Here is a 27,162-nt window from a genome sequence, read left to right as displayed (position 1 = left end):
GCCGGGACTTCGCGTAAGGAAGTTAAAGCGCGAATTTTAAGCAAACAACGCTGCCGGTTCCCTCGGTAAGGTGCAGGCTGCGTCGGAGAGGTGAGTATAGCAATATTTTTTATTTTAATTCTTTATTTTACACATTAATATGGTTCCCAGGGCCTGAAGGAGAGTTTCCTCTCCTTCAGACCCTGGGAACCATCAGGAATACCATCCGATATATGAGTCCCATTGACTTGTATTGGTATCGGGTATCGGTATCGGATTGGATCCGATACTTTGCCGGTATCGGCCGATACTTTCCGATACCGATACTTTCAAGTATCGGACAGTATCGCTCAACACTAATTATGGGAACTTGCAATTCCAGTATTCGATATACTAAAAGTATCGGAACTCAGTATCAGAACTCCGATACCATGAATATCAGCCGATACCCGATATTGCAGTATCGGAATGCTCAACACTGCTGAGGAAGGTCAGGTATTGACTGAAAAATGTCTTAATCTTTTGGAATTTCTTCATTCAATAAATAAGTTCTTGAATACACCTATATGAGTGCCAAGTATTTCTACATCGGGGTAGATAGGATGACCAGTCGTTGGCAAGGCCCACTAGTCTGCATTTTTAGTGCAGTGAGATTCCCACACTAAGGCATGTTGATCGTGCATGTGTCGGTTCATACATGTAGTTGTCAAATTATTGCAATTCTTGCCTCTGCTGAGTTTTATTTGAAACTTTGACAGATAACGTGTTGGGTCATCATTACCAGTCTCAAAAAAGGCCCAGGCTTGGCAGCACTTTCCGCCCATGTGAACTGCACATTCGTGACCGGTGTTGGCTGAGTTGGGGCTGAGGATGCTGTGCTTGTTGTGGCTGCATCATTTTGTGTCTGGGTGGGAAAATGCAAAGCAACCTCCTCAGGATCATGTTAACTCTTGGCGGTTGACATCTGTTGACGAGGGTCTGGATTTTGCTCAGACATCTCTTCATCCAGCAAAGTATCCAATATGAAAAAAATTGGGGCATCAGTGCAGATGCTTGCCTCCTCTGAATTCCGTGATTCCTTAGAGCAGACCTCTGATACCCATGGAATAGAATATGTGAACAGCTCCACAGAATTGCCCATCTGTGGCTTCCCACAGTCAGTTGGGAGTTTTGGAAATTTATGACGAGGGGGAAAAATGGTGATTCTAGTGCCACCTCTGAGAATTGTACTGTGTGCGATGTTAAGGTAGAGAAAGAAGAGCAGAGGCCACTTGATACAGTTCTTGCCATCCACTGTTGCACATGCTCTTTCTGAGACTCGTCTACAAGGCGGACCGATGTGGGGCTGCCAAAGAAAGGGAGTCGAATAGTTTGTCCAGTAACAGATGTTGTCAGTGGTCTTTAGATAATAGTAATAATAATCTTTATTTTTATATAGCGCTAACATATTCCACAGTGCTTTACAGTTTGTGCACATTATCATCGCTGTCCCCGATGGGGCTCACAATCTAAATTCCCTATCTGTATGTCTTTGGAATGTGGGAGGAAACCGGAGAACCCGGAGGAAACCCACACAAACACAGGGAGAATATACAAACTCCTTGCGGGATTTGAACCAAGGACTCCAGCGCTGCAAGCATGCAGTGCTATCCACTGAGCCATCGTGCTGCCAGGATGAGACAGTGTTTGTTCAGTTTATCTTTCACTAAAATTAACACCTAACCCACATACACGTCGAACACCAAGCCTATTCCCGCTTCCACCACGACTTCGCTTTTACCCACTATTGTTTTAAGTAGCCTTCCACTCTTGTAACCTGCTGTTTAACAAACTTACACCGATAGTTGTAAGTCACCTGTCATTAAATGAACAATTGGTATGTATTTTCTTAGTGTGCCTGAACAACTCTGTTATAACTAACTATTTGTAAGTGAAAATCTGGCCTTCTCATTTGCCACTGATACACAGCACAGTTTTATCACAAAGTATTTGGACTAGCTAATTGGCCCTCCAGGCTCCACCCCAATAATAGGCCTAATAATTTTAAAGTGGAAATCTGGCCTCCTAATTTTCCACTGTAACACAGTTTTCTCACAAATGATTTGTATTAGCGAATTGGCCCTCTAAGCTGCACAACAATATTAGGTCTAACAATTTGTAAGTGGAAATCTCACCTTCTGATTTGACACTGAAAAACAATTTTATCACAAATGATTTGGAGTAGCTAATTGGGCCTCGGGCTGCACCCCAATATTAGTCTGAACTTATGTTAAGTGGAAATCTGGCCTTCTGGTTTGTCACTGAAGCAAAGTTTTATCACAAACTGTTTGGATTAGGTATTTGGGCCTTTAGGCTGCACACCAAAATTAGGCTTAATGATTTTTAAGTTGAAATCCGGCCTTCTTTTTTGTCAATGAAACACAGGTTTATCACAAATGATTTGAAGTAGCTAATTAGGCCTCATGGCTGCACTCCAATATCATTCCCAACTATTTTTAAGTGGAAATTTGGCCTTCTGAATTATCAATGAAACACAGTTTTATCTCAAACTGCTTTCAATAGCTAATTGGGCCTTGTGGCTGAACCCCAATATTAGGCCTAATGATTTTCAAGTGGAAATCTGGCTTTCTTGTTTACCACTGAAACAGTTTTATCACAAACGATTTGGATTAGCTAATTTGGCCTCCTCGCTGGACTCCAATATTAGGCTTAATGATTTTTAAGTTGAAATCTCGCCTTCTTTTTTGTCAATGAAACACTGTTTTATCACAAATGATTTTAAGTAGCTAATTGGGCCTCGTGGCTGCACCCCAATATTAGGTCTAATGATTTTAAGTGGAAATCTGTCCTTCTGGTTTGCCACTAAAACACTGTTTTATCAGAAATGTTTTAGATTAGCTAATTGGGCCTCCTCACTGGTCTCCAATATTAGGAGTAACGATTTTTAAGTAGAAATCAGGCCTTCGGATTTGTCACTGAAAAACAGTTTTATCACAAACGATTTTTATTAGCTAATTGGGATTCTTGTTTGCATCACAATATTAGGTCTAATGATTTTTAAGTGGAAATCTGGCCTTCTGATTTGTCAATGAAACACAAATTTATCACAAATGATTGGGAGTAGCCAACTGGGCCTCATAGCTGCACCCCAATAAAAGGCCTAACGATATATAAATGAAAATCTGACCTTCTGATTTGTCAATGAAACACAATTTTATCACAAATGATTTGGAGTAGCAAATGAGGCCTCCTGAGGCTGCTGCATAGTTTTTGCACAATCTAGTTCAACGCTGGAAGATTGATTTCAAGTTCACTTGCAGAACTAAAAGGAGCAACTTCTCTAACCTCTCAACACTAGTGTTGAGCATTCCGATACCGCAAGTATCGGGTATCGGCCGATACTTGCGGGTATCGGAATTCCGATACCGAGATCCGATACTTTTGTGGTATCGGGTATCGGTATCGAAACAACATTAATGTGTAAAATAAAGAATTAAAATAAAAAATATTGCTATACTCACCTCTCCGACGCAGCCTGGACCTCACCGAGGGAACCGGCAGCGTTCTTTGCTTAAAATGCGCGCGTTTACTTCCTTCCGTGACGTCATGGCTTGTGATTGGTCGCGTGCCGCCCATGTGGCCGCGACGCGACCAATCACAGCAAGCCGTGACGTAATTTTCAGGTCCTCAATGCCTAATTCTAGGCATTCAGGATTTTAAAATTACATTCCGGCTTGTGATTGGTCGCGTCGCGGTCACATGGGCGACGTGACCAATCACAAGCCGTGACGTCACGGGAGGCAGGAAACGCGCGCATTTTAAAATTACGTCACGGCTTGTGATTGGTTGCGTGCCGCCCATGTGACCGCGACGCGACCAATCACAGCAAGCCGTGACGTAATTTCAGGTCCTGTATGCCTAATTCTGCATTCAGGACCTGAAATTACGTCACAGCTTGCTCTGATTGGTCGCGTCGCGGTCACATGGGCGGCACGCAACCAATCACAGGCCGTGACATAATTTTAAAATGCGCGCGTTTCCTGCCTCCCGTGACGTCACGGCTTGTGATTGGTCGCGTCGCCCATGTGACCGCGACGCGACCAATCACAAGCCGGAACGTAATTTTAAAATCCTGAATGCCTAGAATTAGGCATTGAGGACCTGAAAATTACGTCACGGCTTGCTGTGATTGGTCGCGTCGCGGCCACATGGGCGGCACACGACCAATCACAAGCCGTGACGTCACGGAAGGAAGTAAACGCGCGCATTTTAAGCAAAGAATGCTGCCGGTTCCCTCGGTGAGGTCCAGGCTGCGTCGGAGAGGTGAGTATAGCAATATTTTTTATTTTAATTCTTTATTTTACACATTAATATGGATCCCAGGGCCTGAAGGAGAGTTTCCTCTCCTTCAGACCCTGGGAACCATCAGGGATACCGTCCGATACTTGAGTCCCATTGACTTGTATTGGTATCGGGTATCGGTATCGGATTAGATCCGATACTTTGCCGGTATCGGCCGATACTTTCCGATACCGATACTTTCAAGTATCGGACGGTATCGCTCAACACTACTCAACACCCTTTCCCCTCATCAAACACATCACCCCATCTCCCCCGCTTATCATACAGCCCCACCATCCTAGCCAATGTAATAACAAAAGCATTTGTGGAAATGCGATGATTTACCAAACTGTGACTCAATTTTGCCATCGTTAAGTTAAAATACATGGAAAAGCGAAGACAAATCCGAATGTGTTACATTTGTGCCGAATTTGTGATTGGCAAATGTTTAGTAAAAAAATAAAGCCATTGAAGATTGATGCCAATGTAAAATATCAAATGAAAGGATATTTGTGGATGGTTTCCGTGCAGCTGGATGAACTGAGATGACATGTCACTTCTGTCATGTGTTTGAGTTGAAGCCCACATTCAAAACATTTACCTATTTAAATGGTAACCCTACATTATTTGTATACATGTGGTCAGTCCTGAGGAAGAAGTAATTTTGTACTTTGAAACGCATCAAATAAACCACTACCTTGTCACTCATTAGACCAAAATATTCATCTCAGTTCATCTAACGGCGCAGAAACCATCCACAAATATCCTTTCATTTGATGTCTAATGGTCACTGACTGACCTGTGGATCTACTGCAGCTGATGTTCACATTCCATGCTTTCTCAACAGATACATCAGGTTAGTTTACTCTGAGTAAAACCTAATTTTGTATATCGGATAAGACCCTATTTGTGCTGATTTCTCCTACAGTCTTGTGATTGCCAATATAAAATAGACATATTAATTAATCCTCTTCATTGACTATTTTGTGTGAAATGACTATCTGCTCTAAAGCCATACAAATAAAAATCTTCAAAATTGCTATTTTTTTTTCTAAAATATTGCCACATTTTGATATATAATATCATTAAAAGCACAACTTTTCTTGACCTAAATTTACCACTAGCAAATTACAGTGTATCACAAAAAATAGTTTTAGCTCACTGGAATATTTAGAAGCATTCCAAAGTTATTGCCACATGAGGTGACACATCAGATTTGAAATATTTAGAATGGTTGAGAAGGTGTAAGCTGGGAAGAGGTTAAAAGTGGGTGAGGTGCACAAAATCATGTAGCCAACATATTTGAAAGGTAAAGAAAGGTTGTAGTCATGTTAAAAAACAAAAAAATTCCGACATTAGTAGATATTTACTTATTTAGTAGTCTCTTGGTGGCTGTCATTTTTACCTATTTGCTGTTTCAGATTTAATGGTTTGATGTTTAAAATGTTCAAGTTATATATTTTTAATTCCCATGATGTAATTCACAAGTAATTGCATTTAAAAAGTACTGTATAAATCAATTTTACCTATTGTAATACGCACTTGTTATTATGCAAGCGGAAAAAGCTTTTCAATGACTGCCCAATGTAGTTAGAGCTCGCTTGAAGCCATATGTAACATACAGCATTCAATTCTAAACAAAGATCTTTTCTTCATGGACTCTGCAAACACCTCTTTAGACCTAGTTTTTATGGAAATGTTGCTAAAAATAGTTTTTTGGGCATTTGCACTAAATGAAAACCAAAAATCTTCTGTTGAATTTGTCTAAATTTAGTATATGCCACTATTATAACAACATCAAACATTCTGTGAATAGTCAAAGAAAAAGACTATTGTGCAAGTAAGTTCCCATGTCCTTTCACCACTTTTGGTTCATGTGAGTTCAGTAGTCCCGTTCTCGAATACCTATTTAGATGTGAGAACAAAAACAAGCCTTGGTGGTTTAAGAAGTTCAAGTAGTTCACTGTTTACAAATTGTGACTAATTTTAGAAAATCAAACAATGGCCTATATACAGCCCAAAATAAGTAACTGTGAGTGAAGTGTCCCAAATTTAGGGTGAACTTCTGGATGGAATGATTTCCGTCTTAATTACTGGTCTCTACAGACAAAGAACAATTCTTGTGCTCCTCTACAGTAGATAATGTTTTCAATAGTGAGAATAATATTACATTTAAAGACCTAAACATTGGAATTGTACCTAAAATGTTTGTATTTCTATATATACGTAACTGAATTTTTAAAGATTAGAAGTCTTTTCTAATTTTAGTTCTGTCAAACACAAAGCTGACTAATTATCTCTTCCTTAGTTATGGGTATTTCTTGGAAAGTTGTGTGAATCGTTATATCCTCCATTGTAGCTTCTGCAGAGATTGTCAGCAACAGATCTAAAATATTGATGCCATATACACAATGATTTTGGAGGGTAGAATGCATTGTGAGGTGAATTGCCACTTTAAATCCTGGGAACGCTGGATAATATATTTGAGAGTTGAAAATATTGTGAGCCAATGTTACCAGAAACATCAAATGTCGTCTATTTTGTGGGGTCTGTAACAAAGCTGATAAAATGAAAATATTGAAATTGTAATTGTATTTGAATATTATACCGGATTACAATTTGAATTTGTTTTTATTTGTTGTATAATATTTCTACTTGATGGAATGGATGAAGGTTTAGCACAATAGAGAATAATAGAATTCTTCTGGAATAGCTCTGGATTTACATTTTAAGAAAAGTTAGAAATAACTTTGTACGGAGAAAGTTTCCAGCTATGAATACTTTTGTTACTTAGGCAAGAAGTGCACTTGAACATAAGTATCTTGAACCGGTTCATCTTCTTAATTTGGAAACAGCAAGTTAATTCTTACTATCCTGATGCAACCACTGACTAAATTCAAATCCAGACCATGCCCTTCCCCTTAATCTCTTAACCAATCATATTTGAGGTTACTGTATTTTTTTTTAAACTGTTAAATAAAAAAGATCTGTCATGCCACCCCTTTCCATTTTCACAAACTGTTTGAGACAACTGTATATTATATTGAGTGAGGAAGAATTAAATCTTGAGCATCTGCCATGAAGACTCTCTCACTGATTTTGTCACCTTGCATTTCTCAGAATTTAGTGCACAAAATAAATTTCCACACACAGCCTGAAAGTATTGCCCTTACAAAAGGAAGACCATTACCTTACTCCTCTCTCCCAGGTCCTATTGATTTGCCTGGTATTGGAAGCCTCTTAAATGTCATTTGGAATGGAGGACTACAAAATCAACATGAAATTATGGTAAGTTTATTGCATGGTAACTACATAATTAGTATTATTTTAATTGTTATATGATAATGTTATCTTACTTGTTAAACTTTGGAATTCTTTGTTTTGTTCTCTTCCTTTTTGTTTCTTGTTTAGTATAAATATCATCAAAAATTTGGAGGAATTTTTAAGATGAATCTTGGATTTTTTAAGTCAGTACAAATTGGTGACCCTGCTCTCCTGGAATCATTTTTACGACATGAAAGCATTCATCCCAAAAGAATGGAGATTAAACCATGGAAAATGTATAGAGAATATAGAGATGAAGCTTATGGTCTACTTACACTGTGAGTGCAAAATAAATTTACAGAACATTATTTATGAAAAAGTATTTATTCTAATTACATAAATACATATTTTAGTTAGTGAATAGCAAATCGTAGGTGATTAAATGCCCTGTTATCATTAAAGTAAAAAAAAAGTATGGAATAAACAACTCTGAAATCCTTGGTAAAACTGCCAAAGTACACATCTCCATCGCTACCACTATGTGCGGTTTAGGTTTTGTGGATTTTTTGGTATAACTATGTATGTGTTAACAGATAAGCTTTTTTATGACTAGTTATATTAGCCATTAGAAAAAGACACATTTTGAATTTCTTTTGTAACAAAATATTGTAAGAATGCTTGTGAGCAAAATTTTCTTCTAGTATCCAACAAAAAAGTTTTCAGCAAAATATAACAAGCTGGTCCACGGAAGAGTCAGGGGCTTGCGTTTTGGACTAGTCATTTAAGGTGCACAGTCCCTGGTGGTGTTTTCAAAGTATGTTTTCTCTGAAATGCACCATCATTTCAGAGTAAAACATACACAACTGAAATAACGCAGCCGGTGCCTGAATAATGATTGTGGCTTGGGCAGCATGAGTGTCCTGACAGGTCCCCTTTAAGTTTTGTTCCCCCACTCCAGTTCTCTAGAGCCAAAAAGAAGTCATGTTTTCAGGATTTCCTTAGTATTTCACAGGAGATGCAATCATCACGTGGGCAATACTAAGGAAATCCTGAAATCATGATCGGCTGGTGGCTCTTGTGGACTGGAGTTTAAGAACATTGCCGTTAAGCATATCTCATTTCATGTAAAGCACCTCTTTACAAGGTTGTAAATATCATATGAGGGATTTATAGCAGCTCAGGAAGGAGATTGAAGTAAGCGCACTGTGAAATCTGTTAAAAACATGTATGTTTGCGCAATGAGGACTCCAGTTGGGAAAATAGCATTCTCCCTTACTGCAAGAGTGCCTGAAAAGAGTAGAAACTGTTGGATTTGGTTCTTGTGAAGAAGATTTACAAGTGCTGCTAATTATATCCTTCAGAGTTCCTAGAGGTGAACAGCTTTGGAAGTCATTAGAATACCAAGAAATTGCTGGCAAAAAAACTCAAAATGAAAGTCATAAGAAGATATAATTCCAAAAAAAAGACAACCAATGAAAGCAGAGTGGAATTACTATGCTTCCAGGGAGGGTGAAATCTTTTTAACCCTTTCCCGACCTGTGACGCAGCGTATGCGTCATGAAAGTCTATGCCAATCTGACCTGTGACGCAGCATATGCATCATGAAAGTCGGTGTCAATCCGACCTGTGATGCAGAGTATGCGTCATGGCGGGATCGCACTCCTGCGGGTCGGGTGAATGGGTTAACCGAAATTTCACCTAACCTGCATGAACAGGGGGGACTTGTACTTGAGCCTGGGGGGGTGGCTTTGCCCCCCCATGGCTACAATCAATTTCGGTGACCTCTTTGTCACCACCCCCAGATCTGATTGGAGCTAGCGTCCATGTGATGCTATCTCTCCATTCAGATGTGGAGAGGTGGAATAAAAGATGGCTGCCGTACTGTCCAGGTGGCAGGTGCCTGCTTGCTGCCCTGCCACCTACTCATCGCGATCACCGCCGCCGCCACCATCATTGCCACCATCAGGTATTCCCCTCTGCTGCCCTCCACTCTCCCCGCCATTCATTCCCATCCCCCTGCCCCGGTGATCACCCCTGATCACCCCCCTGCTGCTGCTGCCAGCTCCATCTGCTGCTGCATCTCCTTAGTGCCCCACGCCTGACAACCCCCTCCTGCCCCCGGTGATCAGCTCCCGCCCCAGTGATCACCTCAATCACCCCCTGCCCCCTGGTCTCCCACCTGCCCTGTGGGTCTCCCCCCTGCCCCGTTGATCTCCCCCTACCCCGCTGATCTGCCCGCTGATCTGCCCCCTGCCTCAGTAATCTCCCCCTGCCTTGGTGATCACCCCCTGCCCCACGGATCACCCCCACCCTGCTGATCTCCCCCCAGAACTGCTGATCTCCCCCCTGCCACACGGATCTCCCCACTGCTCCGCTTATCTCCCTCCTGCCCTGCTGATCTGCCCCCTGCCTCGCTGATCTGCCCCTGCCCCACTGATCTCCTGCCGCCCTGCAGATCTCCCCCCTGCCCCACTGATCGCCCCTGCCCCACTGATCTCTCCCTGCCCCCCTGATCGCCCCCTGCCCCGGTGATCACCCCCCTGCCCAAGTGATCACCCCATCCCGCCCCAGTTTTCTTATTAGGGTTAGAGTTGGGCTAAAGTGAGTTGGGCTAAAGTTAGGGCTAGGGTTGGGGCTAAAGTTAGGGTGAGGATTAGGGCTAAAGTTATGGTTGGGATTAGGGTTAGGGGTGTGTTGGGGTTAGGGTTGAAGTTAGAATTGGGGGGTTTCCACTGTTTAGGCACAACAGGGGCTCTCCAAACATGACATGATGCCCACGGACTATTCCATCAAAGTCTGCATTCCAAAACGTCACTACTTCCCTTCCGAGCCCCAACATGTGCCCAAACAGTGGTTCCCCCTACATATGGGGTACCAGGGTACTCAGGACAAACTGGACTACAACTTTTGAGGTCCAAGTTCTCCTGTTACCCTAGTGAAAATGAATTTTTTTTGCTAAAAATCATTTTTGAGGAAAAAAATGATTTTTTATTTTCACGGCTCTGTGTTATAAACTTCTGTGAAGCACTTGGGGGAAAAAAGTGCTCATCACACATCTAGATAAGTTCCTTGGTGAGTCTGGTTTCCAAAATGGGGTCAGTTGTGGGGTTTCTACTGTTTAGGCACATCAGGGGCTCTGCAAACATAACATGATGCCCGCAGACCATTCCATCAAAGCCTGCATTTCAAAACGTCACTACTTCCCTTCCGAACCCCGACATGTGTCTAAACAGTGGTTCCCCCCCACATATGGGGTACCATCGTACTCAGGAATAACTGGACAACAACTTTTGAGGTCCAATTTCTCCTGTTACCCTTGTGAAAATAAAAAAATTGCAGGCTAAAAATTCATTTTTGAGAAAAAAAATGATTTTTTATTTTCACGGCTCGGCGTTATAAACTTCTGTGAATCACTTGGGAGTTCAAAGTGCTCAACACACATCTAGATAAGTTCCTAGGGAGGTCTAGTTTCCAAAATGGTGTCACTTGTGAGGGAACTCCAATGTTTAGGCACACAGGGGCTCTCCAATCGTGACATGGTGTCTGCTAACAATTGGAGCTAATTTTTCGTTCAAAAAGTCAAAATTGTTGCTGAAAAATCATTTTTGTGACTATAAAGTTAAATGTTCATTTTTTCCTTCCATGTTGCTTCTGCTGCTGTGAAACACCTGAAGGATTAATAAACTTCTTGGATGTGGCTTTGAGCACCTTGAGGGGTGCAGTTTTTAGAATGGTGTCACTTTTAGGTATTTTCAGCCATATAGACCCCTCAAACTGACTTCAAATGTGAGGTGGTCCCTAAAAAAAATGGTTTTGTAAATTTTGTTGTAAAAATGAGAAATTGCTGGTCAACTTTTAACCCTTATAAGTTCCTAATAATAAAAAGTTTTGTTTCCAAAATTGTGCTGATGTAAAGTAGACATGTGGGAAATGTTATTTATTAACTATTTTGTGTCACATAGCTCTCTGGTTTAACAGAATAAAAATTAAAAATTTGAAAATTGCAAAATTTTCACAATTTTCACCAAATTTTAAATTTTTTCACAAATAAACACAAAAATTATCGACCTAAATTCACCATTTACATGAAGCCCAATATGTTACGAAAAAACATTCATAGAATCGCTAGGATCCGTTGAAGCATTCCTGAGTTATTACCGCATAAAGGGACACTGGTCAGAATTGCAAAAAATGGCAAGGTCTTTAAGGTCAAAATAGGGTCATGAAGGGGATAAAAGTCACATAGAAGCATGGATGACATTTGTTAAAGATGAGAAGACACAATAAGTAATCTAGCTCATTTGAGAAGAAATTAGAGGCTAGTTTTATAATTAGAAGTATTTCATTAACCCTCATCCTCTGTCCTATACTAGGCAGTAGCCTCAGAACTAAATTGAGTTTCTCTGATGCCTGTTGATTGGCCACCGAATGTCTGAAAGGGTTGTGGAATATCATGTCACATTATTAGCAAATAAAGTATTGCAAGTAAATAGCAATAAGTGTATATTTCATTTGAAGTTAAAAAAAGGTTGCAAAAACTGTATCAACAGGTATCAACCCTGCCCTTTTTATGAAAGAGAGTACATTCTAATGCTTTAATATTGTACATAGTAGTAGCATAATTGAACTGTTAGATTACATGGGAGAAGTCCATCTTAAATATTATATATATTGCATATATTTCTGTCCACAGTGAAGGTGAAGAGTGGTTGAACATGAGAAGAATCGCGCAAACAAAGTTGATGAAAATTAAAGAAATTGCAAGAATGGATGTACAAATAAATGAGGTGATCTGCATTTTTGCATACTTGTATAACAAAATATTTTGCAGTGCATGTGTCCGTGCAAAAAGGGAATTTGTATTTGATTTAGGATTAGTGATGGGTGAACACCTGGATGTTTGGGTTCTGTGGGTTCAGCTGCACAGTTAAAAAAAGTTCAGGTTCGGGTACAAGAACAGTACCAGGACTTGAACCGGAACCCAGACCCCATTTACTTGAATGGTGGGGCCTGAACATCCAGTGTTTGCTGTGCTGTAATGTGCAAGACAGCGCAGTAAAAACCACTTATGATCACTGGTGAAATCATCACCGCCGGTCAGAGAGCAGCGGTTTCCGTGCTTTTAAAAGACAGCATAAGTGCTCAGCTGTGATTGGAGGCATAAATTTTACCTCCGTTCTCTGGTGTCAGTTGATGAGACAACTGCTCCCATCATCTGACACCTGTTGCCGCTAACAGCGACAGCAGGAGCGGCGGTTGGAAGTATTCATCAGCTGCTTCTGTACTGTAAATAAATAAATTAAAAAAAGGCATTGGCTCCCCTGTATTTTTTTAACCAGCCAGGCAAAACTCACAGCTGGGGGCTGCAACCCTCAGTTGTCAGCTTCAGCAAAGCTGGTTATCAAGAATAGAGGGGTCCCCACCTCGTATTTTTTAATTATTTAAATAAATAATTTTTAAAAATGGTGTGGCGTCCCCCCATTTTTGACAACCAACCTTTCTAAAGCAGACTAAAGCAGACTAGGCTGAACTGGATGGACAAATGTCTTTTTTCGGCCTTACTAACTATGTTACTATTGCATCATACAATTATTAGGTTCTGTAGAAGGACGTAGATCTGGGGATTTATTATGATGGAATATAGGCTGAACTGGATGGACAAATGTCTTTTTTCGGCCTTACTAACTATGTTAGACAGTTGTGGGCTGGTATTCTCAGGCTGGTAAGGGGCCAAGGATATTGGCCCCTCAGCCTAAAAATAGCAGCCCGGAGCTGCCCAGAAAAGGCACATCTATTAGTTGTCCCAATTCTGGTGCTTTGCCTGTAGGGGTGGCAAGTGGGGTTAATATTTGTGGGGTTGATGTCACCTTTGTATTGTCAGGAGACATCAAGCCCACTGGTTAGTAATGTAGAGGCATCTGTAAGACACCTATCCATTACTAATCCTATAGTTATATGGTAAATAAATACACAGCAAGAATAAAGTCCTTTAGTTGAAAGAAATACACAGACTCCTTTAATAATCTTAATTAAATCATACTTACGACCTCACCTAATTCCACTGATACCCTCCGTCTTCTGTAATAAACCAAAAATAAAAAACAGCAATATACCAAACCTGTCCGTCATTCTGTCCCACACCGTAATCCTTGACTGGGGGATAAACAGTTTTAAACCTGGACGGTGCCAAGATGTGACCATCCAGGCTGAGAACTACTGGTGACTGAACTGCTGCGAGCACAGCCTCAGTGACTGGTGGTGATGTCATTGAGGTTACGTCCGGTCACTGAGACTACATTTCCAGCCAGACTGAACTGCCATGACCTCAGTGAGATCCCCTCTAACACTGTGAGAAAAACTCTCAGGGTGATAGCGGGGATCTCAACGAGGTCACCGAAGTTCAGCCCGGCTAGGAACAGAGCCTCAGTGATCGGACATAACCTCAATGACATCACCACCGATCACTGAGGTTACGCTCACAGCAGTTCAGTCGCCAGTGGTTCTCAGCCTGGTGATGAGCGAACATGCTCAGATAAAGTGTTATCCGAGCATTCTTGGGTGTTATCCAAGTATCTTGGACGTGCTCGGGTTAATATATTTGAGTCCATGAGGCTGCATGCTTTGCAATGGTAGAAAGTCACAACACAGAGATTGCCTGTTTGTTTGGCAAACCCCTCCGAAGGGACTCCAACATATTATCCGAGTAGGCCCAAGATACTCTATCTAATAAAATCCGAGCATGCTCGGATAACACTTTATCTGAGCTCGTTTGCTCATCAGCACCTATTATGTTTGCAATGGAATGTTTATTGCCTTAAAAAAAAATTCAGTCATGTAAATCTGAGACCTTTTTGCAGGTTTTGAAAGATTTTGTCGCCCATGTCAACCGAGTGTGCGACGAACATGGAAAAATTGATGACCTGTATTTTGAACTTAATAAACTTACATATGAAAGTAAGTACAAATAGATATGATTGCAGTGTGTTGATTCATTTTCCTAATTTATATTGTGGTAAATGTTGATGTCATCTCCTTACAGCAATATGCTCAGTGCTGTATAACGAAAGATGTGGTCTTCTCCAAGAGGCGTGTACAGACGATGCATTGCTTTTTATACAGTCAGTGAAAAAGGTGCTGTATATACTAAGTCAACATAAGTTTTAATTGTAGCATATGTCTGTCTAATGATAGTTGGTAGTAGCAATATGAGCATACAGTACATACAGAGGTATTGCACACACTTTTAGTTATACACGTCACGTCTTCTTCAAAGCTATCCCAACCCAGCAGTGAGAAAGGAGGCATGTTTATGGGTAGCTATCATCAGAAACTTACCTAATGTTTAAATCAGGTTTTTGTGTTATATGTGTTTTGTAAACTTTTTATATTTCTTTTTAAAACAATCACAATCTGTATTTAAAATATAAAAATATAAATCTTACATTGGGGTAAAAGAAAATTATTTGAATGATTTGTTTTATTTTTTTATTTTATTTGGTTCCTTTGGTATTTTGTTTTCTGAAAACTGTGCACTGAAAGAGCTCTGCTGTGTCAATGCAAAGCCTTATCCAGATGTCTGTGATTCAGGGATGTCTGAATGAGGCTTTACTTCTGCATTTGCAACTCGCATCAGAAGAGATAACTGTGTCACTGGTTATTGCACTATATACATTGAAGTTGAATGTACAGAGCCCTGTAGCCAGTGACAGTCATCTGGCCTGATGAGCTTTGCTAACACAACAATAAACTTTCATTCAGAAGTCTATACATCAAGTACATGTTAATAAAGCTTTAGGGTAGGTTCACACTAGGCATCTTTTCAGCATTTTTTTCTGCTGCAAAACCAGATCTCTTGACAAGAAAGAAGCTGCTGAATAAAAGTATGTTTTCCTTGTTTTTTTCTTGCATTTTTCGCTGTGTTTTTGGTACATTTCTTGTGCATTTTTTGCGATTATGTTGGCATGCTAGATTTGTCTCTTGTACATGCTGATAAAATGTGTTAAAAAAGAGTCCTATTCCTTAGAATCAGATTTTAACACAAAAAATGCAGCAAAACATGATGGGCCACGTCAATGGGTGAAAAAAGCTGAAAAACGTTGAAAGAAGTGATATGCTATACAGTTCTGGCAAAAATTAAGAGACCATTGCAAAATGTTCAGTTTGTCTGATTTTTCTCTTTATAGGTATATTTTTAAGTAAAATGTAAATTGTTCATTTATCCTATAAACTTCTGACAACATGTCTCCAAATTTCCAAGCAATACATTTTGTATTTTTTTTTTCAGAGAAGGAGAAATAGTCAAAATGAAAAAAAAACAACCCAGTACTTTGAGACCTCAAATAATGCAAAGAAAACAAGTTCATAATCATTTAGAAACAACAATACTAATGTTTTAACTCAGGAAGAATTCATAAATCAATATTTTGTGGAATAACCATGATTTTTGATCACAGCTTTCACGCATCTTGGTATTCTTTTCACCGGTCTTTCACACTGCTTTTGGCGCAAAAATTTAAGCAGTTCTTCTTTGTTTGATGGCTTGTGACTATCCATCATCCTCTTGATTACATTCCAGAGGTTTTCAATGGGGTTCAGGTCTGGAGATTGGGCTGCCCATGACAGGGTTTTGATGTGGTGGTCTCTTAATTGTTGCCAGAGCTGTATGTCCAAAAAAAACAGGCAAAGCACAAAATACTGATGACAAAAAAAACAATGTGTGGGAATGAGATTTCTGAAATCTCAGAGGCTTTTCTGGTACTGTAAAAAGCAGTTGAAAATTAGCAAAAAAACATAAAAAACAGTAGCAAAAATGCCTAGTGTGAACTTAGCCTTACAGTGATATAACAGAGCTCAGTCAATGGGCAGTGATTACAGGACATCAGCAATCACTTATCCCTGCTGGAAGAAGTTATAACTGCAGTCCTGCTCTCATCAATTAGAGGGAGGCTGCAGAGGTGACTTCTTCCAGTGGTGAGAACAGGATTGGCACTGGTAGGATGATTCCAGGCTACCCAACCTGTTCTCACTGATGATGTCCAAGACCTGTGCCTGACGCTGCTTTGTCCTGGGGCCGCTGCATTTGCTGCATGTTAGGCAGGGGCCACACTTGTGAGTTCAATGCGAGAAACTCGCATCAATACCCGACACTGCTGCCGGAGGTTCAGACCGAAGCATGCAGCTGCATAGAAATACATACATCCACACGCTCCGGTCCTGAGTGCCGGCGGCTGTGCCGGGTATTGATGTGAGAGACTCACGCGAGTTTCTCGCATTGAACTCCCAAGCGTGACCCTGGCCTTAGTGTCGTGCTCAGACAGTTACACAGAAAGAAATAAAAATAGCAGCCCTCAATGGCTGCAGAAAAAAAATACATATATAAAAATTCAAACAGTAAGTTCTATTTTATTTAAAAACTAATTGTTTTATAATTAATGATTATTAATTTAAAAAACTCTCTGCAGACTTTCTTGATTTCCTTCTGCTTTCATCAATCTGAAGCAGTTTAGAAAATCCATTTGTGATAACTTAATGACAAACAGGCAGTAAACAAAAGGCAAGGTTTCCACACATTCTCATTCTATGGGCTCCTGAATAGCCACACATCTGCCAAAATGCCCCACTTGTCCATCCCTCAGCTATTCCCCTTAGAAGCAATACTGTTTCAAGTGATAGTACTATACATTGCTATGCAGGGTTAATTTACAATAATGCAAATATTCAGATTATTTTCAAGAATAATTTTCATTTTTTTCAATTGATATTTCTTGCCCATTTAACTTATCACCATAAGTCACTTAACCAACATCTTATCATTTATATTATAAATGATTTTATTTCATTATAGAGATAAGATGAACCTTTCTGCAACTTTTACCAGTATATAAATATTGTTTATTGTTATTTCAGATGATGCACTATTTAGGTCCACTCATTGTGACCTCAGCAGATCTTCATAAACAATTTAATACAAAATCTTGGAAAAGTCATACTGAAGCCTGGGACAATATATTTGCAGCAGGTAATTTACTGCACATTACAAAATGTTTAATATTGAACAAATATGCCTTATGATTATTTGACTTAAGCTCTATAAGAAATAAGAATGTTTATACAGTGGTCTATAAAAGTATTCCCCTCTTGGCTTTTTACCTATTTTGTTACATTTAAACCTCTGTTTAAATATCTTTTAAATCCGATTTGTGTGTGATGCATCAGCACAAAAAAATCTAAGCTGGTCAAGTGAAATGAGAAAAAATAGGCATAAATTAAATTTATGGGATAAAATAACTAAAAATTGGCATGAGCATATGTATTCATCCCTTTTGCTATGAAGTGTGACGCTAGCCACTTCTCATGGCCTGGCTGTGAGTCAAAATAATCAAAGAGTCCAAGGTCAAAAGCCTGGAGGGTACGTCCTAAGAAGAAAGAAGAGACAAAAGAATACCAGGAGGATAACAGACCAGCGCAGAAGGGGTTAAACAGCTGATCAGAATGAGGTCCAAGGTCAGTCAACAAAAGATCAAACATACAGGACTCAAGGCACAGCAAGAGCAACCCTCACTAGCTGAATGTACATCTAAGAGTAAATAAAGTCTCTTTCAGCTCACGTGTCCACTCTGTGCATGGCTGCCATCCCAGGAAAGTGACATGTCAGTCATCTTAGATAATGAACACTTGGACACAGCTAGTGGCTTCCAGTCTCAGATTGGATAATTGAGCTGTCAATCAACACAGTGACAGCACTGCACACCCCTGTACCAGACTGGATGACTAAGCTGTCAAAACATCAACAGCTTCAGCATGCCCATGTACTAGAGTGGATGGCTGAGCTGTCAATAACTGCATCCCAGATACATTGAGGGGTGGAACTGTGACATAAATCTCCTAAAATTTTAGGTGCAATCAATTACCTTCATAAGTCACATGCTTAGTGAAAGGAAGTCCACCTGTGTACAATCTAAGTGTCACATGGTCTTTCAGTATATACACACTTTTTCTTAAAAGCCACAGATCCTGCAACACCATTAAGCAAGAGGCACCAGTAACCAAACAACTCCATGAGGTCCAATGAGATCTCCAAACACCACCATGAAGACCATGGAGATCTCCAAGCAACTCAAGGACAAAGTTATTGAGAAGTACAAGTAAGGGTTGGGTTATAAAACAATATGCCAATCTCTGATGACCTCGTAGCACCATCAAGTCCATTATCATCAAATGGAAAGAACATGGTGCCACAACAAACCAGCCAAGAGAGGGATACCCATCAAAAAAGTCTCAGACTGGACAAGGAAGGTATTAATCAGAGAGGCAGTACAAAGACTAAAGGTAACCCTGATGGAGCTACCTCAACCACTGAGGACTCTCAATTCTAAATATTTTTTTAAAATTAATTAGTTCTTTAGGGCATTGATGCAACAATATTAAATTGGAGTTATGTTTTTTTTCCATTTCAAGAAATGTACACTATAGTAGTCAAGGTATCCATTCACATCCCAAAACTTAAAGCGGGTTCTACTTGTGATGAAATGGTCCTCGTGATACATTTCCAAATCCAAATGTATTATACTGTCTCTAGCAATACGTGCTGTAAATGACATAACCCACACATTGTTTTCAGCATTCACCTTCCAGACAATGACCCAGAGCATACTGCTAAAGCAACAATGGAGTGGTTTTAGGGGAAACATGGAAATGTTTTGAAGTGGCCAAGTCAAAGCCCTGACCTTAAGTCGATAGAGAATCTGTGCTCAGACTTGACAATTGCTGTTCACCAGAGGAAACCAACTAACTTGAAGGAGTTGAAGCAGCTTTGCCTTGAGGAATGAGCAAAAATCCCATTAGCAAGATGGATGTGGAAAGCTCATAGAGACTTAATCAAAGCAACTTGCAGCTCTAATTGCTGCAAAAGAAGGTTCTGCAAAGTACTGACTTTAGGGGGATGAATAGTTATGCATACTGAAGTTTACAGTTATTTTGTCCTATTTGTTTGATATACAATGGGAAGCAAACCAAATATTCACAGTTATAGGCATGCCCTTTACATGAACTGATGCAAACTCTCAAAGAAAACTAGTGAAATTTCAGATTGAGTGGAGGAAAAACATGAAAAATGGCAATGGGTAAATACTTTCGAAAGCCACTGTATATAACCTTGAATGTGAAAACCACTAATAAAAAAAGGTTTGATCTGAGTGTCATGTCAGTGTGATCCTCTTCTCTAGCTTAAGAAAATTGCAACGCAGGTGCGGAGAATATGGAGAATTTAATTTCTCCATTTCATCCATTGTCCCTGTGAGCGTACATTGGTTTTCTTATGTTGAATCGGCATGATAAAAAATTGCAGATATGCACTGCCCCATAGTATAACATTGGACTGAGTGCTATCCGATAAAACATCAGATAGCACTTGGCCGTGCAATACGGCCGTGTAAGCGATCCCACACATTTCAATTCTGCAAGATAGGAAACTGTAAATGGTCCTATAAAAGTTTAATAGCTGCTGAGTTAAAAAAAAAACATATTGTAGATGGACAAAACAGAGATGACAAGTGAGGAAAAAATAATCTTAACCCCTTTCTGACATCGGACGTACTATCCCGTCGAGGTGGGGTGGGCCCCCATGACCACGGACGGGATAGTACGTCCAGCGCGATCGGCGGCGCTCACGGGGGGAGCGCGGCCGATCGCGGCCGGGTGTCAGCTGCCTATCGCAGCTGACATCCGGCACTATGTGCCAGGAGCGGTCACGGACCGCCCCCGGCACATTAACCCCCAGCACACCGCGATCAAACATGATCGCGATGTGCCGGCGGTGCAGGGAAGCATCGCGCAGGGAGGGGGCTCCCTGCGGGCTTCCCTGAGCCCCCCGCAGCAACGCGATGTGATCGTGTTGCTGCGAGGGTCTTACCTCCCTCCCTGCCTGCTCCAGACCCGGATCCAAGATGGCCACGGATCCGGGTCCTGCAGGGAGGGAGGTGGCTTCACAGAAGCCTGCTCAGAGCAGGCACTGTGAAGCAGCCTGCGCTTCTCTCAGATCGGTGATCTGTCAGAGTGCTATGCAAACTGGCAGATCACCGATCTGTATTGTCCCCCCCTGGGGCAAAGTAAAAAAGTAAAAAAAAAATTTTCCAAATGTGTAAAAAAAAATAAAAAAAAGTATTCCAAAATAATGAAAAAAAATATATATTATTCCCATAAATACATTTCTTTATCTAAATAATAATTAAAAAAACAATAAAAGTACGCATATTTAGTATCGCCGCGTCCGTAACGACCCGACCTATAAAACTGGCCCACTAGTTAACCCCTTCAGTAAACACCGTAAGGAAAAAAAAAAAAAACGAGGCAAAAAACAACGCTTTATTATCATACCGCCGAACAAAAAGTGGAATAACACGCGATCAAAAAGACAGATATAAATAACCATGGTACCGCTGAAAGCGTCATCTTGTCCCGCAAATAACGAGCCACAATACAGCATCATCAGCAAAAAAATAAAAAAGTTATAGTCCTGAGAATAAAGCGATGCAAAAATAATTATTTTTTCCATAAAATAGTTTTTATCGTATAAAAGCGCCAAAACATAAAAAAATAATATAAATGAGGTATCGCTGTAATCGTACTGACCCGAAGAATAAAACTGCTTTATCAATTTTACCAAACGCAGAACTGTATAAACGCCTCCCCCAAAAGAAATTCATGAATAGCTGGTTTTTGGTCATTCTGCCTCACAAAAATCGGAATAAAAAGCGATCAAAAAATGTGACGTGCCCAAAAATGTTACCAATAAAAACGTCAACTCGTCCCGCAAAAAACAAGACCTCACATGACTCTGTGGACCAAAATATGGAAAATTTATAGCTCTCAAAATGTGGTAACGCAAAAAATATTTTTTGCAATAAAAAGCGTCTTTCAGTGTGTGACGGCTGCCAATCATAAAAATCCGCTAAAAAAACTCGCTATAAAAGTAAATCAAACCCCCCTTCATCACCCCCTTAGTTAGAGAAAAATAATAAAATGTATTTATTTCCATTTTCCCATTAGGGCTAGGGTTAGGGTTAGGGTTGGGGCTAGGGTTAAGGCTACAGTTAGGGTTGGGGCTACAGTTAGGGTTAGGGTTGGGGCTAAAGTTACGGTTAGGGTTTAGATTACATTTACGGTTGGGAATAGGGTTGGGATTAGGGTTAGGGGTGTGTCACGGTTAGAGGTGTGGTTAGGGTTACTGTTGGGATTAGGGTTAGGGGTGTGTTTGGATTAGGGTTTCAGTTATAATTGGGGGTTTTCCACTGTTTCGGCACATCAGGGGCTCTCCAAACGCGACATGGCGTCCGATCTCAATTCCAGCCAATTCTGCGTTGAAAAAGTAAAACAGTGCTCCTTCACTTCCGAGCTCTCCCGTGTGCCCAAACAGGGGTTTACCCCAACATATGGGGTATCAGCGTACTCAGGACAAATAGGACAACAACGTTTTGGGTCCAATTTCTCCTGTTACCCCTGGGAAAATACAAAACTGGGGGCTAAAAAATAATTTTTGTGGGGAAAAAAAAAAGATTTTTTATTTTCACGGCTCTGCGTTATAAACTGTAGTGAAACACTTGGGGGTTCAAAGTTCTTACAGCACATCTAGATAAGTTCCTTGGGGGGTCTAGTTTCCAAAATGGGGTCACTTGTGTGGGGCTTCTACTGTTTAGGTACATTAGGGGCTCTGCAAACGCAATGTGACGCCTGCAGACCATTCCATCTAAGTCTGCATTTCAAATGGCACTCCTTCCCTTCCGAGCCCTTCCATGCGTCCAAACGGTGGTTCCCCCCCACATATGGGGTATCAGCGCACTCAGGACAAATTGGACAACAACTTTTGGGGTCCAATTTCTCCTGTTACCCTCGGGAAAATACAAAACTGGGGGCTAAAAAATAATTTTTGTGGGAAAAAATTTTTGTTTTATTTTTACGGCTCTGCATTATAAACTTCTGTGAAGCCCTTGGTGGGTCAAAGCGCTCACCACACATCTAGATAAGTTCCTTAGGGGGTCTACTTTCCAACATGGTGTCACTTGTGGGGGGTTTCTACTGTTTAGGTACATTAGGGGCTCTGCAAACGCAATGTGACGCCTGCAGACCATTCCATCTAAGTCTGCATTTCAAATGGCACTCCTTCCCTTCCGAGCCCTTCCATGCGTCCAAACGGTGGTTCCCCCCCACATATGGGGTATCAGCACACTCAGGACAAATTGGACAACAACTTTTGGGGTCCAATTTCTCCTGTTACCCTCGGGAAAATACAAAACTGGGGGCTAAAAAATAATTTTTGTGGGAAAAAATTTTTGTTTTATTTTTACGGCTCTGCATTATAAACTTCTGTGAAGGCCTTGGTGGGTCAAAGCGCTCACCACACATCTAGATAAGTTCCTTAGGGGGTCTACTTTCCAAAATGGTGTCATTTGTGGGGGGTTTCTACTGTTTAGGTACATTAGGGGCTCTGCAAATGCAATGTGACACCTGCAGACCATTCCATCTAAGTCTGCATTCCAAATGACGCTCCTTCCTTTCCGAGCCCTCCCATGCGCCCAAACAGTGGTTCTCCCCACATATGGTGTATCATCCCACTCAGGACAACTTGGACAACAAATTTTGGGGTCCAATTTCTCCTGCTACCCTCGGGAAAATACAAAACTGGGGGCTAAAAAAATAATTTTTGTGGGAAAAAATTTTTGTTTTATTTTTACGGCTCTGCATTATAAACTTCTGTGAAGCCCTTGGTGGGTCAAAGCGCTCAAAACACATCTAGATAAGTTCCATAGGGGGTCCACTTTCCAAAATGGTGTCACTTGTGGGGGGTTTCAATGTTTAGGCACATCAGTGGCTCTCCAAACGCAACATGGCGTCCCATCTCAATTCCTGTCAATTTTGCATTGAAAAGTCAAACGGCGCTCCTTCCCTTCCGAGGTCTCCCATGCGCCCAAACAGTGGTTTACCCCCACATATGGGGTATCAGCGTACTCAGGACAAATTGTACAACAACCTTTGGGGTCCAATTTCTTCTCTTACCCTTGGGAAAATAAAAAATTGGGGGTGAAAACATAATTTTTGTGAAAAAATATGATTTTTTATTTTTACGGTTCTACATTATAAACTTCTGTGAAGCACTTGGTGGGTCAAAGTGCTCACCACACCTCTAGATAAGTTCCTTAGGGGGTCTACTTTCCAAAATGGTGTCACTTGTGGGGGGTTTCAATGTTTAGGCACATCAGGGGCTCCCCAAACGCAACATGGCGTCCCATCTCAATTCCAGTCAATTTTGCATTGAAAAGTCAAATGGCGCTCCTTCGCTTCCGAGCTCTGTCATGCGCCCAAACAGTGGTTTACCCCCACATATGGGGTATCGGCGTACTCAGGACAAATTGTACAACAACTCTTGGGGTCCATTTTCTCCTGTTACCCTTGGTAAAATAAAACAAATTGGAGCTGAAGTAAATTTTTTGTGAAAAAAAGTTAAATGTTCATTTTTATTTAAACATTCCAAAAATTCCTGTGAAGCACCAGAAGGGTTAATAAACTTCGTGAATATGGTTTTGAGCACCTTGAGGGGTGCAGTTTTTAGAATGGTGTCACACTTTGGTATTTTCTATCATATAGACCCCTCAAAATGACTTCAAATGAGATGTGGTCCCTAAAAAAAAATGGTGGTGTAAAAATGAGAAATTGCTGGTCAACTTTTAACCCTTATAACTCCCTAACAAAAAAAAATTTTGGTTCCAAAATTGTGCTGATGTAAAGTAGACATGTGGGAAATGTTACTTATTAAGTATATTGTGTGACATATCTCTGTGATTTAATTGCATAAAAATTCAAATTTGGAAAATTGCGAAATTTTCAAAATTTTCGCCAAATTTCCATTTTTTTCACAAATAAATGCAGGTACTATCACAGAATTTTTACCACTATCATGAAGTACAATATGTCATGAGAAAACAGTGTCAGAATCACTGGGATCCGTTGAAGCGTTCCAGAGTTATAACCTCATAAAGGGACAGTGGTCAGAATTGTAAAAATTGGCCCGGTCATTAATGTGCAAACCACCCTTGGGGGTGAAGGGGTTAATCTCCTGGGTGGGATTTTTTATACTCTCATGTGACCCTAGCCTTAGAGTAAGGGAATAACTTATAAATACAAGTTTTATTATAGAACATTAAACATGGAATAACTACACTCAATTTGTACCAGTTTTATGGTATAATACAGGGAAGGCCTCACCTATATGGAAGAAAAACATAGTGATAAATGGAATGATACACACAGGTCAGAAAATTTGCAGAATTATGTTAAATTGTTACAATCTACAAATACCCCATAAAGGGTCCACAAATATATACACTCACCGGCCACTTTATTAGGTACACCATGCTAGTAACGGGTTGGACCCCCTTTTGCCTTCAGAACTGCCTCAATTCTTCGTGGCATAGATTCAACAAGGTGCTGGAAGCATTCCTCAGAGATTTTGGTCCATATTGACATGATGGCATCACACAGTTGCCGCAGATTTGTCGGCTGCACATCCCAAAGATGCTCCATACAAGGCAGGATGGATCCATGCTTTCATGTTGTTTACGCCAAATTCTGACCCTACCATCCGAATGTCGCAGCAGAAATCGAGACTCATCAGACCAAGCAACGTTTTTCCAATCTTCTACTGTCCAATTTCGATGAGCTTGTACAAATTGTAGCCTCAGTTTCCTGTTCTTAGCTGAAAGGAGTGGTACCCGGTGTGGTCTTCTGCTGCTGTAGCCCATCTGCCTCAAAGTTCGACGCACTGTGCGTTCAGAGATGCTCTTAGGCCTACCTTGGTTGTAACGGGTGGCGATTTGAGTCACTGTTGCCTTTCTATCAGCTCGAACCAGTCTGCCCATTCTCCTCTGACCTCTGGCATCAACAAGGCATTTCCGCCCACAGAACTGCCGCTCACTGGATTTTTTTTCTTTTTCGGACCATTCTCTGTAAACCCTAGAGATGGTTGTGCGTGAAAATCCCAGTAGATCAGCAGTTTCTGAAATACTCAGACCAGCCCTTCTGGCACCAACAACCATGCCACGTTCAAAGGCACTCAAATCACCTTTCTTCCCCATACTGATGCTCGGTTTGAACTGCAGGAGATTGTCTTGACCATGTCTACATGCCTAAATGCACTGAGTTGCCGCCATGTGATTGGCTGATTAGAAATTAAGTGTTAACAAGAAGTTGGACAGGTGTACCTAATAAAGTGGCTGGTGAGTGTATATACTAGATGGTAGCCCGATTCTAACGCATCGGGTATTCTAGAATATATATGTAGTTTATTTATGAAGATTTTAGAATAATTCATTGAATACAAAGGATTCGGCCGGCCGGGCGCGACCAATTAGCGAAGCGTGGTTCAAATCCCGCGCCAATTCGTGGCCGGACTGCACCTGTCGCTGATTGTTCGCGGCCGGCCACATAGTATATAGCACAGCCACGTAGTATATAGCACAGCCACGTAGTATATAACAGCCCACATAGTAAATAGCACAGCCACGTAGTATATAACAGCCCACGCAGTATATAGCACAGCTATGTAGTACATAGCACAGCCACGTAGTACATTGCACAGCCATGTAGTATATTGCACAGCCACGTAGTATATTGCCCAGCCCACGTAGTATATTGCACAGCCACGTAGTATATTGCACAGCCTCGTAGTATATTGCACAGCCCACATAGTATATTGCACAGCCACGTAGTATATTGCACAGCCCACGTAGTATATTGCACAGCCCACGTAGTATATTGCATAGCCCACATAGTATATTGAACAGCCACATAGTATATTGCACAGCCATGTAGTATATTGCACAGCCCACGTAGTATATTGCACAGCCACGCAGTGTATTGCAGAGCCACACAGTATATTGCACAGCAACATAGTATATTGCACATCCACGCAGTATATTGCACAACCATGCAGTATATTGCACAGCCCACATAGTATATTGCACAGCCCATATAGTATATTGCACAGCCACGCAGTATATTGCACAGCCCACGCAGTATATTGCACAGCCCAGTAGTATATTGCACAGCCCACATAGTGTATTGCACAGCCCACATAGTATATTGCACAGCCCATGTAGTATATTGCACAGCCACGTAGTATATTGCACAGCCCATGTAGTATATTGCACAGCCCACATAGTATATTGCACAGCCCACGTAGTATATTGCACAGCCACGCAGTATATTGCACAACCACACAGTATATTGCACAGCCACATAGTATATAGCACAGTCACATAGTATATTGCACAGCCACATAGTATATTGCACAGCCCACATAGTATAGTCCACAGCCACATAGTATATTGCACAGCCCAAATAGTATATTGCACAGCCACGCAGTATATTCCACAGCCACACAGTATATTGCACAGCCACATAGTATATTGCACAGCCACATAGTATATAGCACAGTCACGCAGTACATAACACAGCCCATGTAGTATATTGCGCAGCCAAGTAGTATATTGCACAGCCCACATAGTATATTGCACAGCCCATGTAGTA

At 40.9% G+C, this 27,162-nt stretch overlaps 1 protein-coding gene across 1 annotated transcript in view; it reads left to right on the top strand.

The window, feature by feature from the left end:
- The first annotated feature begins 447 nt into the window (after positions 1-447).
- The window catches only part of LOC143783287 (1,25-dihydroxyvitamin D(3) 24-hydroxylase, mitochondrial-like), a 52,475-nt gene continuing 25,760 nt past the window's right edge, over positions 448-27,162 (top strand). The window contains exons 1-8 of the mRNA XM_077271694.1: positions 448-474; positions 5,168-5,176; positions 7,441-7,608; positions 7,732-7,922; positions 12,278-12,371; positions 14,442-14,538; positions 14,624-14,715; positions 17,491-17,602. Of these exons, the coding sequence (XP_077127809.1) occupies positions 448-474; positions 5,168-5,176; positions 7,441-7,608; positions 7,732-7,922; positions 12,278-12,371; positions 14,442-14,538; positions 14,624-14,715; positions 17,491-17,602 (790 nt within the window). The remainder of the gene's footprint in view (positions 475-5,167; positions 5,177-7,440; positions 7,609-7,731; positions 7,923-12,277; positions 12,372-14,441; positions 14,539-14,623; positions 14,716-17,490; positions 17,603-27,162) is intronic.

Source organism: Ranitomeya variabilis, chromosome 6, assembly GCF_051348905.1.
Source record: "Ranitomeya variabilis isolate aRanVar5 chromosome 6, aRanVar5.hap1, whole genome shotgun sequence".
Lineage (NCBI taxonomy): Eukaryota > Metazoa > Chordata > Amphibia > Anura > Dendrobatidae > Ranitomeya > Ranitomeya variabilis.
Note: the sequence above shows the minus strand (reverse complement) of the source record. Positions and strands in the feature narration are given on the sequence as shown.